Source organism: Pezoporus wallicus, unplaced genomic scaffold (assembly GCF_028554395.1).
Source record: "Pezoporus wallicus isolate ANWC-B61680 ecotype Strahan unplaced genomic scaffold, APGP_CSIRO_Pwel_v1 contig_13622, whole genome shotgun sequence".
Taxonomy (NCBI): domain Eukaryota; kingdom Metazoa; phylum Chordata; class Aves; order Psittaciformes; family Psittacidae; genus Pezoporus; species Pezoporus wallicus.
The window spans coordinates 62,316-74,119 of NW_026636904.1; the positions used below are offsets into that span (position 1 = coordinate 62,316).

Sequence of the window (11,804 nt, forward strand, 5' to 3'; positions counted from 1 at the left end):
CCACTGCATGGAGCAATTTCTCCCACATTTCCATAGGAGGAAAAGGCAGCAGAACTGGCTCTGCGGGAGCTTTGTCTACGCTGTTGGTGGGCTGTGCCACAGATGGGCCAGCAAACACTTCACTTGCTCAGGAGGGCTTATGCTGCTGCACTTAACATCAATCCCAAGACTGCAGCAGCTACAAAACGATGCATCTGCTTTGCTTATGTATAAATAAAGACAATTCTTCTCCTCTGCCCCAGAGAGGATATTAAATATCAAATAAGTAAGTGACAATTTAGAACATCCTAGAATCCCAGACTGGTTTGTGTTGAAGGGTCCTTAAAGTACTTGCAGCTCCAACCCCTGCCACGGGCAGGGACCCCTTCCACTAGAGCAGCTTGCTCCAAGCCCCTGTGTCCAACCTGGCCTTGAACACTGCCAGGATGGGGCAGCCACAGCTTCTCTGGGCACCCTGTGCCAGCGCCTCAGCACCCTCACATTAAAGATTTTTTTCCTAATATCTAATCTAAATCTACTTTCTGTCAGGCATAGTACTAGGAGGTGATATTTGTCTTCCAGCATCCTCTAAAGACAAATTTAGGGCCCCATCAACCCCATCAATACTATCACTCCAAAAAGATTCTGGATACCTTAATTCCTGGTCTCAAAAGCCAGTAATTTGGTGCCTGTTTATCTTTGTTTTGTGATGAAGAGGAGGAGGAAGAAGGGGCAGCTGGTGAGGAGAAAGACCTTGATGTAGTGCTGATAGAGGTGTACAATTAGTCCGTTAAGAGTTTCTATAGAATAGAACACTCATCATGTTTCCTGCTGGGATTTCTCCTGGGATCAGAATACCCTCCAACCCATCAGGGAGGGCCAAATGATCTGCTTTGAGCTTGGCCAGGCGCTGGAGCAGTCATTAAGCTGCCTCTGCTTATAGACTAGGCAGGCATGGCTGGACTTTGCCACAGCAAAAGCAGAAGTGGCAGCCCATGGTCTGCAGAACTTCTACCCAACAAGACAGAGATAGAACGTGGCATGCTCAGGGAGAAGATTGACCCTAAAAAGAACCTAAGAGAGGGCTGGGGTGCAGGATGAAGTGCAGGACCTCCAGTTCAGCAAATTTTCGATTATGCAACCCAAAGACACTGTTGACAGACATGGGTACCAGATGTTTCCACAGCACCTAAACACACTGCACCAGGGTAGCCACAGAACAGCCTGCAATTTATGAACCAGTTTTGGAGTTAACACAGAAGAAATGCCTTTCCAGTTAAGGTCTCTGGCAGTAGTCAGGCACTGGGGAGAGTGCCTGAACCCAGAAGGTCCCAGAGGAGCACAGAACAGTGTTTACGAAGGGAAAAGTTGAATAATGAAAGAAAACAGCACAGAAACAATGGTCCTTCAAATCTTTTTCCTACTTAACATCCAAAAATAAAAAGATGTGATAAAGCTAGAAAATATCGTTGCCTTCTGACTGCAGAGACACAGCTTCACATTTTCACTGTTCTGGCTGCTTGGAGATAGACCACAGCAGCAGGTACCAACTGCTTGCTTCAGTAGGTTATTTCAGCAACAGAAAGATATGCCTGTTACTATTTTGTGTCAGTCTACAAGGACATCCCCTTAGACTACACAGACTCTTGTCATCTGACAACTTGACCTCCTACAAACTCACCAGTTTCTTTCCTAGGTTCTCAGCAAACCAAGCAGCATTTGACAGTAAAGCCAAACTGTAACTTTCCAACATGCAACTTGAAACAGAAAACAGAATTGAAAATGCCTGTCATCTTTCTAGCCAGAAACACTTTGGAAAAGTCAGGCACGGGTGTAATTGGAGGAGACCGAGCAAGACCAAAAGGTACTCACACACATGACTGGAAAAGAGCCACTCTCCCAGTCCCACCACTCAAAACACAGAAGATTTTTAGATTTGCAGAAGGGGATTAGAAATGAGAAGGATCTACAGCTGTAGATACTGCCATAGGTATCTCTATGGAAGGAAGCCACAGAGTTTATCACAGCATGTTGATAAGACTTTTCAGACCTAACCCCACTCTCTGAACGAGCTTTCCTGTGCCACTGAGCTGCACAGGTAACAAACAGACCTCTCCTTCATGGAACAGCCAGGCAGCCCTTCAAATGTGTGCATCTCACGTCCATCCTTCCCTGGCTTTAGGTGATGTTTTATAAAGCCTGTACAAAATCTATTTTAAGCTAAGGATTCTCAAACATATTTATGCTTGAATGCTCACCATGACAGCCTTGTCACACACGTTAAGCTGTGGCTCCCCTGGCACCATGGTCACTTTGTGCTGCTGGACAATGACAGATATTTGCTCCATCGCCCTTTGGTATTCATTGCTGGCAAAACTAGAATGTGAAAAAAACCACAGATGTTATTAGTTGGGGTTTATACACGGCATCATTACAATGTCCACATCATGGAGCTGGGTCAGGAGACTTTTCCCGGGCTGTAGTAAGAAAGGAGAGTATATAAACATGCAGTTGACATTAACTGCCCACAGGTCCATAGGGGAATTGAAACATCTGGGCTGAGAGAGTCCAGCCTGGCCAGGCCTGGAGGCTTTGGTCTGGGATGCTCTGCTCAGGGCAGCAAGGATGGCACATGGCTTGCCCTTCTCAGAGAAGCACATGGCTCCTGCTCGGTCACCTCCACACGCAGCTTCAGCTCTCAAAACTGCTGGCTTCCTAGTGATTTGGAGAAAACTCCGGGAACAAACTCGCCAGCAGAGTTTCAAGTTGGCAAGCAGGTATTCTTTATTGCGGCGCCGGGAGACACGGGGAATAGCTCCTCCTAACGCGTGTCCCCGAATTGCTATACGGGTCATCCTTACATGGTCACTGAGCATATTACATCACTTTCCAAAAGGTTTCCGGCACGCATACAAAAATGTGGTGGTCTTTAAGGGTCGTTTACTTTTCCCAACAAGCTTAATTAACATTACAGACATAGCAATAATCCTGCCCTACTACTTATCAGTTAGTTTAACTGCTCCCATCCTGGACATCTGCTAGTGCGGGATACTCCCTAGTAGATGCTTACACCAGCTTAATGGGTTTATTAACACCCCAAACATAGCAATCATCCTGTCCTTTTACTTATCACTGAGTTTATCTGTGCCCACCCTGGACATCTGCTAGTCCCAGATACTCCCCATCCCCAGGTCCTGTCCTTCTATTCTGCTTTTCTCACACCTTTTATGCTAAGGTACTGAGGACCTGAACCTATGTCAACTACCTCTAAGCACCGCAGTTATTTTCCATTACAAAGCCATCAAACTCAACATTACTTAGAACTGATTACATTTTGTACTTTTGCGCCTCCTTGTCTCACTAGGTGGACAAATACATTGCAAGCTAATGTTGAGTCCCAAGGGAGATCTTGTTGGTAAACATGGTATGTTCAAAGAAAGGTGCTTGCCATAGAATCATAGAACAGTTAGGGTTGGAAAGGACCTTAAGATCATCCAGTTCCACCCCCCTGCCATGGGCAGGGACACCTCACACTAAACCATGTCACCCAAGGCTTCGACCAACCTGGCCTTGAACACTGCCAGGGATGGAGCATTCACATCTTCCCTGGGCAACCCATTCCAGTGCCTGGGCAACCCATTCCAGTGCCTTCCCAGGGGCAACCCACCCTCACAGTAAAGAACTTCCTCCTTATATCCAATCTAAACTTCCCCTGTTTAAGTTTTAACCCGTTATCCCTTGTCCTATCACTACAGTCCCTAATGAAGAGTCCATCCCCAGCATCCCTATAGCCCCCCTTCATGCACTGGAAGCTGCTATGAGGTGTCCATGCTGTTCCTCTTCTCCAGACTGAACAGCCCCAACTTTCTCAGCCTGTCTTCATACAGGAGGTGCTCCAGCCCCTGAGCATCCTCGTGGCCTCCTCTGGACTTCCTCCAACAGTTCCATGTCCTTTTTATGTTGAGGACACCAGAACTGCACACAATGCTACAGGTGAGGTCCCACAAGAGCAAAGCTGAGGGGCAGGATCACCTCCTTCAACCTGCTGGTCACCCTCCTTTTGATGCAGCCCAGGATACGGTTGCTTTCTGGGCTGTGAGCACACACTGAAGCTGGCTCATGTTCAGTTTCTCATCGACCCAACACCCCCAAGTCCTTCTCCTTGAGCTGCTCTGAATCTCTTCTCTGTTCAACCTGTAGCTGTGCCTGGGATTGCTCTGACCCAGGTGTAGGACCTTGCACTTGGCACGGTTAAACTTGTCCTCCAGCTGTGCCTCAAATGACTGTCATGGAAGACTTCCTAGAATAGGGAACAAACCTTACCAAACACATTAGCGCACAAACAACCCTGCAGGGGCTCTCTGCACATCCATTGTCCACTCTTTCAAGTGCTTTTCCCTAATGTGCATCATACAGAGGCATTTATTGTAGGGAAACAAAGGTAATGCCAATACTTTGTTTTTCAAGTGTTCTCAAGCTAAGGGTTTAAAATACAACCCTCAGCTAGTAAAACTTCACAATCACCAAGTGAGATGAACTAGTATTATGCAAACAGGAAGATGGAGAAGAAGAATAGAAGTGACTTGTCCAAGACAAGAATACCTCCTCCATTTCGCAACCTCCCAGGGTTCTCCCCATCTACATTCTTCCATTACAGCTTTATTATTACAAGCTGGGACCCATCTGTCATGCTCCAAGACTTCATACAGGGTTATAAATTATGAGATTTTTATCCATCCAATTACTCTAATAGGTACTTGTTTAAGTGGTTCAGGGTGTACTTTACTAATACTTTGAGTATCTCTAAAATGGAGGATTACTACCCAATGATCTCATTTTGTCCATCATGTTAAGGGTCACTCAAAAAAACAGAGAGCAGCAAATTGCTTCTGAAGATAAAAGAAACAATGCAGCTTGGTCCTGACCTCGGGCTCCCTTTGCTTACAGTCCAAGCTGGCCACCAGCCCCACACTCCAGCTAATTTCCTTCTTTGAAAAACAATCACATTTTGAAGCCCAGTAATGTGCCAACAGTTTCCAGTAAACCCTATAAATATCACATCTCGGCAGCCATCCAGAGAGAAGCTGATTGTGGGGATGGGCCTGAGCTTTGCTGATAGAGAACAGGAAGGGAATTTGAAATGACAAGCTTGAGCAAACTAATCTGTTGCTCTCACACCCAGCTAGCTGTATCCTGGTGGAGAGACTATCGCAGGGACTGGCTGTGTCATCTGTATGGACCACCCTGAAATTCAGACTGTCCTTGTGAGGCTCCTGAATTTCCTTGCTCTTCTCCCACCTTAGCTCTCACAGTAGTGACTGATTACTCCTGCACTGCCCCAAAGACCACTGAAAACAGCAGACAGGCAAATGGAGCTGCCAAAAACCATCTCTGACTCCTTCCCTGATGAGGACACTCAGGGCAGCAATCACTTGGCTCAGCCAGGGTTGCATCCGGTAGCACAGCGGCCTTTCAGCTTGGTGAGATTTTATCTGGAAGCCCTGTGGTTGCGTTTCAAAGCACAGCATTGCCAGCCTGCTTGAGAGAAAGAAAGGAAACAGGTTTCTACAAGAGGCAGGAAGGGTTTAAAGCTAACCTGTGTTGACATGCAGAGGACAGCAAACACGGGAGAGCCTGTGAAAGGAGAGGAAAGGCTGCAGACAAACACACTGCCTAAAACCACAGGCAAGTGCCAGGGATGCACACAGCATGTTGGACATATGAGCTGCAGACTGGATGAAACAGGGGAAACAGAAACCCTGTAAAGCTGGTGATGGAAGCGGAGATGCAGTGCAGTTTAGGGAGACACATGTATTTCAGTGTTTTAGATTTCTAATATAGCTATTGTGCCAGGATTTGAAAGTTCTTCCAAACCCCAGCTAATCACACTTTATTAAGATCCTCACATGAAGGATTAATATGAATTAATACATATTTTAACCGATTGTTAGAGTCTAACTGATACTCTAGATATCAAATAATTTAATGCCTCCTCCTGCTGCTCTTGTAACTATACAACGTGGTGTTTATTTCTGTCACATACTTGTGTCATCTCTCCAGCATTTAAGATCTTCTTTTGGAAGTGGACCCATAAGATAAGATGTTTCTGCTAACTAATTAAGCTCCACAGCATCTTTGCAAATATTTAAGTGCTAAAGAGATAGCCCAATTTCATCCATTGGAACGGCTTTTCATACATAGGATTCCAAATTAGCTGTAATCTGGACAGACCAGTGGAAAACACAGCTGTGCTCTGGATGACAGATAAACAATATGTTGTCATGACTGCTGCTTTTTGCTCCAAATATGCCAGTCCTGTTGCAATGAAAAAAAGTCTTTTTGCTATAATCCAAACTCCTGCATTTATCCACAGCATTATTGCTCATTAGTAACCTAAGACACATGAATGCTGCAGTATAATAAAATAGGCTCGAGTCATTTGAATCATCATCTTGCTTTAATTCCCATGTTCAGGACACTCCAGGCTTTTTCAGCTAGCTCAGCAGTGACAGGAAATCTTGGCCTAACCTCAGCTCCTGGTGTTTTTGAACTGCTCTCCCCTGCAGTTTCTACACTTTTAGATTATTTCAGCATTTAGCACAGGCTGAATGACTTCCCCAAAAGCATGATAGAAATGGCTTGGCTCATGTAAAGGACTCACACTTCCCACATAAGTACAAAGCTGGCTAAAGTTAGAGAACATGTACAGATTATGCTCCAAGTCAGACCGCTAACCTATAAACCTTGTCTCAGCAGGGCTTAAGATGCTCTTAAGCTGGCTAAACCTGTTGATGCTAGCTTAAAACATATCCGATTGCAGCTGTCTTCCTTGTGTTGAAGTACATCACAGTGATGGACCCCGAGTGCTATAAGGTGTCATTCAATACTGGAAGATCATCACAGATTGTCTTCAGATGCCTCAATGGAACACATGAAGTATCTTCCTCATACAGATCTCTATCAAGGCTCCATGCACAGCAGGGCACTGTGATGCCCGTATGATGGTACCAACCTTGGAGCTGGTATTCACAGAAACTGGAGTCACCCACTGAGACAAAGCCATGCCAGTGACAGGGGGTGGTCTTCCCATCTTGGCCCCATTGAGATCTCCATTCTGTGCTCTGATGAGCTCAGGTTTTGCTCAGACAGACCTATTTAGCTCCACAACACGCATCAACATCCAATATCCATGCAGCGATTTAGAATCATAGAATAGTTAGGGTTGGAAAGGACCTTAAAATCATCCAGTTCCACCCCCCCCTGCCATGAGCAGGGACACCTCACACTAAACCATGTCACAAAAGGCTCTGTCCAACCTGGCCTTGAACACTGCCAGGGATGGAGCATTCACAACCTCCCTGGGCAACCCATTCCAGTGCCTCACCACCCTTACAGGAAAGAATGTCTTCCTCATATCCAATCAAACTTATTTGTAAAGTATTTACTGAAATTGTACAGGGGGATTAAAACTCTGTCTGCTCCTATGCAGGAAATGCATTTTCAGACAAAATCTGAAAGAGAAAAGTGCCTTTAATTTGTCTATAAAATGGGGATAATTACTCCATGGTAATCAGTCTGAGTCGTTAACAGAGCTGGGAACCTCTCTCACTCTTTCATGGAGTCCCATCATTTCCCTGAATGCGTACATGCAGGATTGGGCTGCAAGTGCAGCGTTTGCCACATTCTCTGTTCCAAAAGAAGACGGTATTATCTATACAGGTGTTTGGGCATTGTCTGCATGAAGATCCAGACCTCGCTGCCTCCGGAGCATGCTGCGTTTTGTATTCTAGCTCAACAATCCTGCAGAAGGAGAGCTGGGAATAGCACTGGAAGAATGAGAGGGTGAGCAGGTGGTGTTGTGAGGAGTTTGCTAAAAGAGATCCCCCAGTGTACATGAAATTATTCCATGCTCAGAATGAGGGAAGAGAGTGGACAAAGTCCAGGGTCATTACACTAATTGACACTTTACCTCTGGGAAGTCTCTGGAGATCCAATCAGGGCTGGATTGTAAGCACAGGGTCCCAGGCACAGGTGTGGCCTGTGCTTCCTTCATTTAGTGTAATTGTGCCTTGGCAATCTGCTCCCATCTCCTCCCTCACCAAACAACGCCAGTGAAACCTGCTCTGCTGTTAACCCCACCGTGCCCTACACCGAAATGCAGGTTCGGAACGAGGAGGGTTTGTCTCACACGCTGACTTTGATGTTAGAGCTCTGGTTTAATCATGCAGTCCTCAAGTCTTTCACCTTCAGGTCTGCTGGCACCCTGAGCTGTAAGGAGAGGGAGAGGGCAATTCTCCACCATCATAAATATGTTCTCAAATAGATTAGAACTGGAGAAAATTAAAGAGACTTCTCAGCACTGTTTTATATGTAGATCCTGATGCTTTATACTTTGTCCTGGTGATTCATGTTTGGGCACAGTGCAGTATGCGTATCCTGGGAGCAACAGGACCATGTTATTATCAAGAGGAACATTATAAAATAGGTATTATATACTGCACATCACAGAAACCTGACAGCAGGCTCTCAACAGCAGCTTCTGGATTTATAGCATGTTCTAGCAAATGCACACGAAGTTGTGGGAAGAGCAGAAAACTTGGGGTAATGATTTGTATATTTAACTTCCTTTTCCACTGGAATTATCTTAATTAAACCCATTATTTTTAATTGTGAAATACACCCAGATTCGGGTAATTTGATTTTATCTGTTATCAGTACTTTGAGGCTGCTCAGCATGGTAGTATCCAAGTCTTGATCTTGTATTATTCAATCTTCCTCAGTTCCTCTCTTCCATTATCAAGTTCATCTGCAATTTAAAACTGCACAATACACGAGGCAGACAACAGGTTGGGGCTCTGCTGCTGAAACCTGCAATTGCCAGAGAGACTCAGGGCCAAAGTAAAACAAAGAAGGAATCAAGGAGCAAACTGAAGGGTGGCCCATAACTTCATTCACCTCTCTGGTCCAGCAGCCATGGAGACACCCCTGGAGATGTGTGGGGCATGGGAGCCACACAGTGGGAGTACTGATGATGCCTCTCACCTGGGTGGATTCTCTAACAGTGCCCACAGTCTTCCTTGCAGCAAGGAGATGTGATCATGCTGATCGCCTACTCAGTATTGTCACAGAAGGTGTAACTCCCCAGCTTCAGGAATCCTGCCTTTCTGTTGGATTTCATTGCGAGCCACCACAGCATTGAGGAGAGCAGAGGAGATAAAGGCAGAGTGAGGATGTAAAGCCTCAGTCTTTGTGTGAACAGGAGACAGAAAACAACAGCTATCCGTCTGATCATCCTGCTAGTTGCTTCCATGGTATTTCTGAGTCATAATTCAAGCAGTATGTTCTTCAGGCTACTTTCTTGAGGCTGTAAGCACTGCCTGCACCATCTCTGAGGAAGATTATGTCCACTACCAACTGCATTTTACATTTCTGAAACTGATTCGTTTGGCTTTTTACTTCCTTTTTATACAGCATCACTCTAGTCTAGACAGTTACTCATCAAAATACCTGCAAGCTGCTGGTCGGCCACAATTAAGCACAAGTTACAGGTTGATCAGACGACGTGCCACAGGGCAGAGTGCTGGGGCTCCTGATCCATAGCTCTCCACAGTTTCAGTGTTCCTCAATGCTACCTTTCCTGAGGCAGCAGCTAATTCACCCCAGCAATGCAGCTGGTACCATTTCCTTCTTTTTTAAGAAGATGAGGAGTCAGCATCTGCTGGGCAAGATTTTGGCTCTTTGTTATACACAGTTTTTTCCCAGTTTTGCACCCTTTCTCCTTTGCCCACAGTGAGGTTTCTTCCCTTACCTGTTAGGTGAGACTAGCAACTTTTCTATCAGATCCCTTCCCCTTCAGCTTCCCTTCAGGAGATTCTTCCCTTCTTTTCTGGCTCCATAACTAGTGCAATTACCTCTCTGATGATTTCCTGGATTTTCCATCTGCTCAAAATAGGCACTTGTGAGCTCTCTTGTTAATTAATGTGTTCTAAAATCATTATGTTCACCAACCAAGCCTTATCGCTTCCATTTTCTTTCCATAAAAGTAAAATCTGTTGCCCTAAGTAAAACACAGGTATTTTGACACTCAGAATTTAGTAAACTCAGTATACAAAGCACAAACCCCCTCATAATTGTACCTAAGGCGGAAACAAAATACCAGTTAGACTTAGGGAAGTGCTTCTGCTTTGTGTGCTGCCTCACACACAATCTTATTTATACTTTAAAGTTGAGAGCTATAAAGAAAAAGATACCTTCTATCCCACAGCCTACACAGATCCAGTCAATCTCTGGCTGACAAAAAGACACAAACAGTTCACTTCTCACTACACAAGGACCAGATAGTAAGGTAAGTCTTACTTATATAAGTGCAGTTACGTTGCCATTTTTGGCAACCAAAAGGAAGATTATTCACCAGTAACCACATTTCTTTAAAGTATATTGCCCATAAATGCCCTGGTATTGCAGGTGTTACGAAAATCCAGATGCCAATGTTGCCTCATCAGTACCGGCAGGCATGTTCATGCCTACCTCATCCTGCAGCCATATAAATGTCAAGCTCATCCTATGGTGCCAAGCTTCTCTCAACAGTAGTACCCCAGAATCCTGCAGTTTTCAGAATAGTCCCCCTCTTGCCTGGAGAAAGGGGGATAAGAACTTGGTAGTGACTGAATCTGATGCTAGTGATGAGCATGAGCATCCTGAAGGCCAACAACGGAACATGGATCTTGCTCCATTCAGTCTGTTGATGTGATGATGTAAATATGATTCTATGATTTTATGAAATATGCCATCACCTGGGCAAGCTCAGGCAGCGTGAGGACTCATAACACCCATTTGGTACTGCTGTGAATCCCAGCTAACAAAATGTAAAGTCTGTGGGGCTGTTGGATTGCCTGGGGGAAGTTTCAGTCCAGACTGAGAAACACCAGCAATCATCTTTTTTTTAAGGTGGAGAGGTAAACAAAACCATGTCCCTTGGCAGAAGCTTGGGTGCCCAAAGCATCTAGCCAAAACCAGAGGGGCAATGGCAGAAAGAAACAGTCACAACGCTGTTGGGAGGGTCTGTTCCTGGAGTCAGACATGCGTAGGGATGCATGCACAGCCTTACATGAAGGGGAACAGAAGTGCAGGGTGCCATATGGCTCAGAACTGCCAGACGTGCCCTCAACATGATGACAGGACCTGCCTGTAATTGTCTGACCAGTTTTTCCACTGCATGAAAAGTACTCCTATGGGAGATAAGCTTTTGCTGATACAGTTTCCAGGCAGGCTCCAGGAAATCCAGTGAACTGTGTAAGGAAGAGGAAGGACTTGCCCTGCTTCACCGTTGACACCCAGGGAAGTGAAAACTTTACGTGCTGTCTCTATGTCTTGAAGGACTTGCATCTTCAGTGATCCCTTTAGCAGCCACTTCCCCAATGAAGACTGGAAATGCTAATCCCCATGTGATGACTTGAACTGAAAATCAAAGCCTCAAAGAAGTCTCTCAAGTATCTTGTATGCAAAGTCATGACCCAATGGCATTTCAGATGAGACTGCCTGAGTTTAAGCACCCTGCAAGTCAAATGCTGCTCAGGTGACTGAGCAGACTGATTTCTAGGATGCCCTGGCTCCAAGATCCCTTTGGATACTAGAAAGAGCCCAAATATATAAGCATTACATCCTTCTGGAGGTGTGTGTGATGCCTGGCCTTCGTGCATCACAATGAAACTTCTTACTGGTGGTTTTGTATGTGACCCCAATCCAAGCTAATTGAAATCAAGAGAGATGACAGATTATTTAAATAATTTTAGAGAGAAGAAAAAGTTGCACTAAAATAAGGAATA

General features: G+C 45.2%; 1 protein-coding gene across 1 annotated transcript in view; it reads right to left on the reverse strand.

Annotated features, from left to right (window-relative positions):
* GALNS (galactosamine (N-acetyl)-6-sulfatase) overlaps positions 1-11,804 on the reverse strand; it is a 48,804-nt gene that overhangs the window by 4,103 nt on the left and 32,897 nt on the right. Inside the window, exon 13 of the mRNA XM_057402216.1 lies at positions 2,238-2,355. Within this exon, the coding sequence (XP_057258199.1) occupies positions 2,238-2,355 (118 nt within the window). The remainder of the gene's footprint in view (positions 1-2,237; positions 2,356-11,804) is intronic.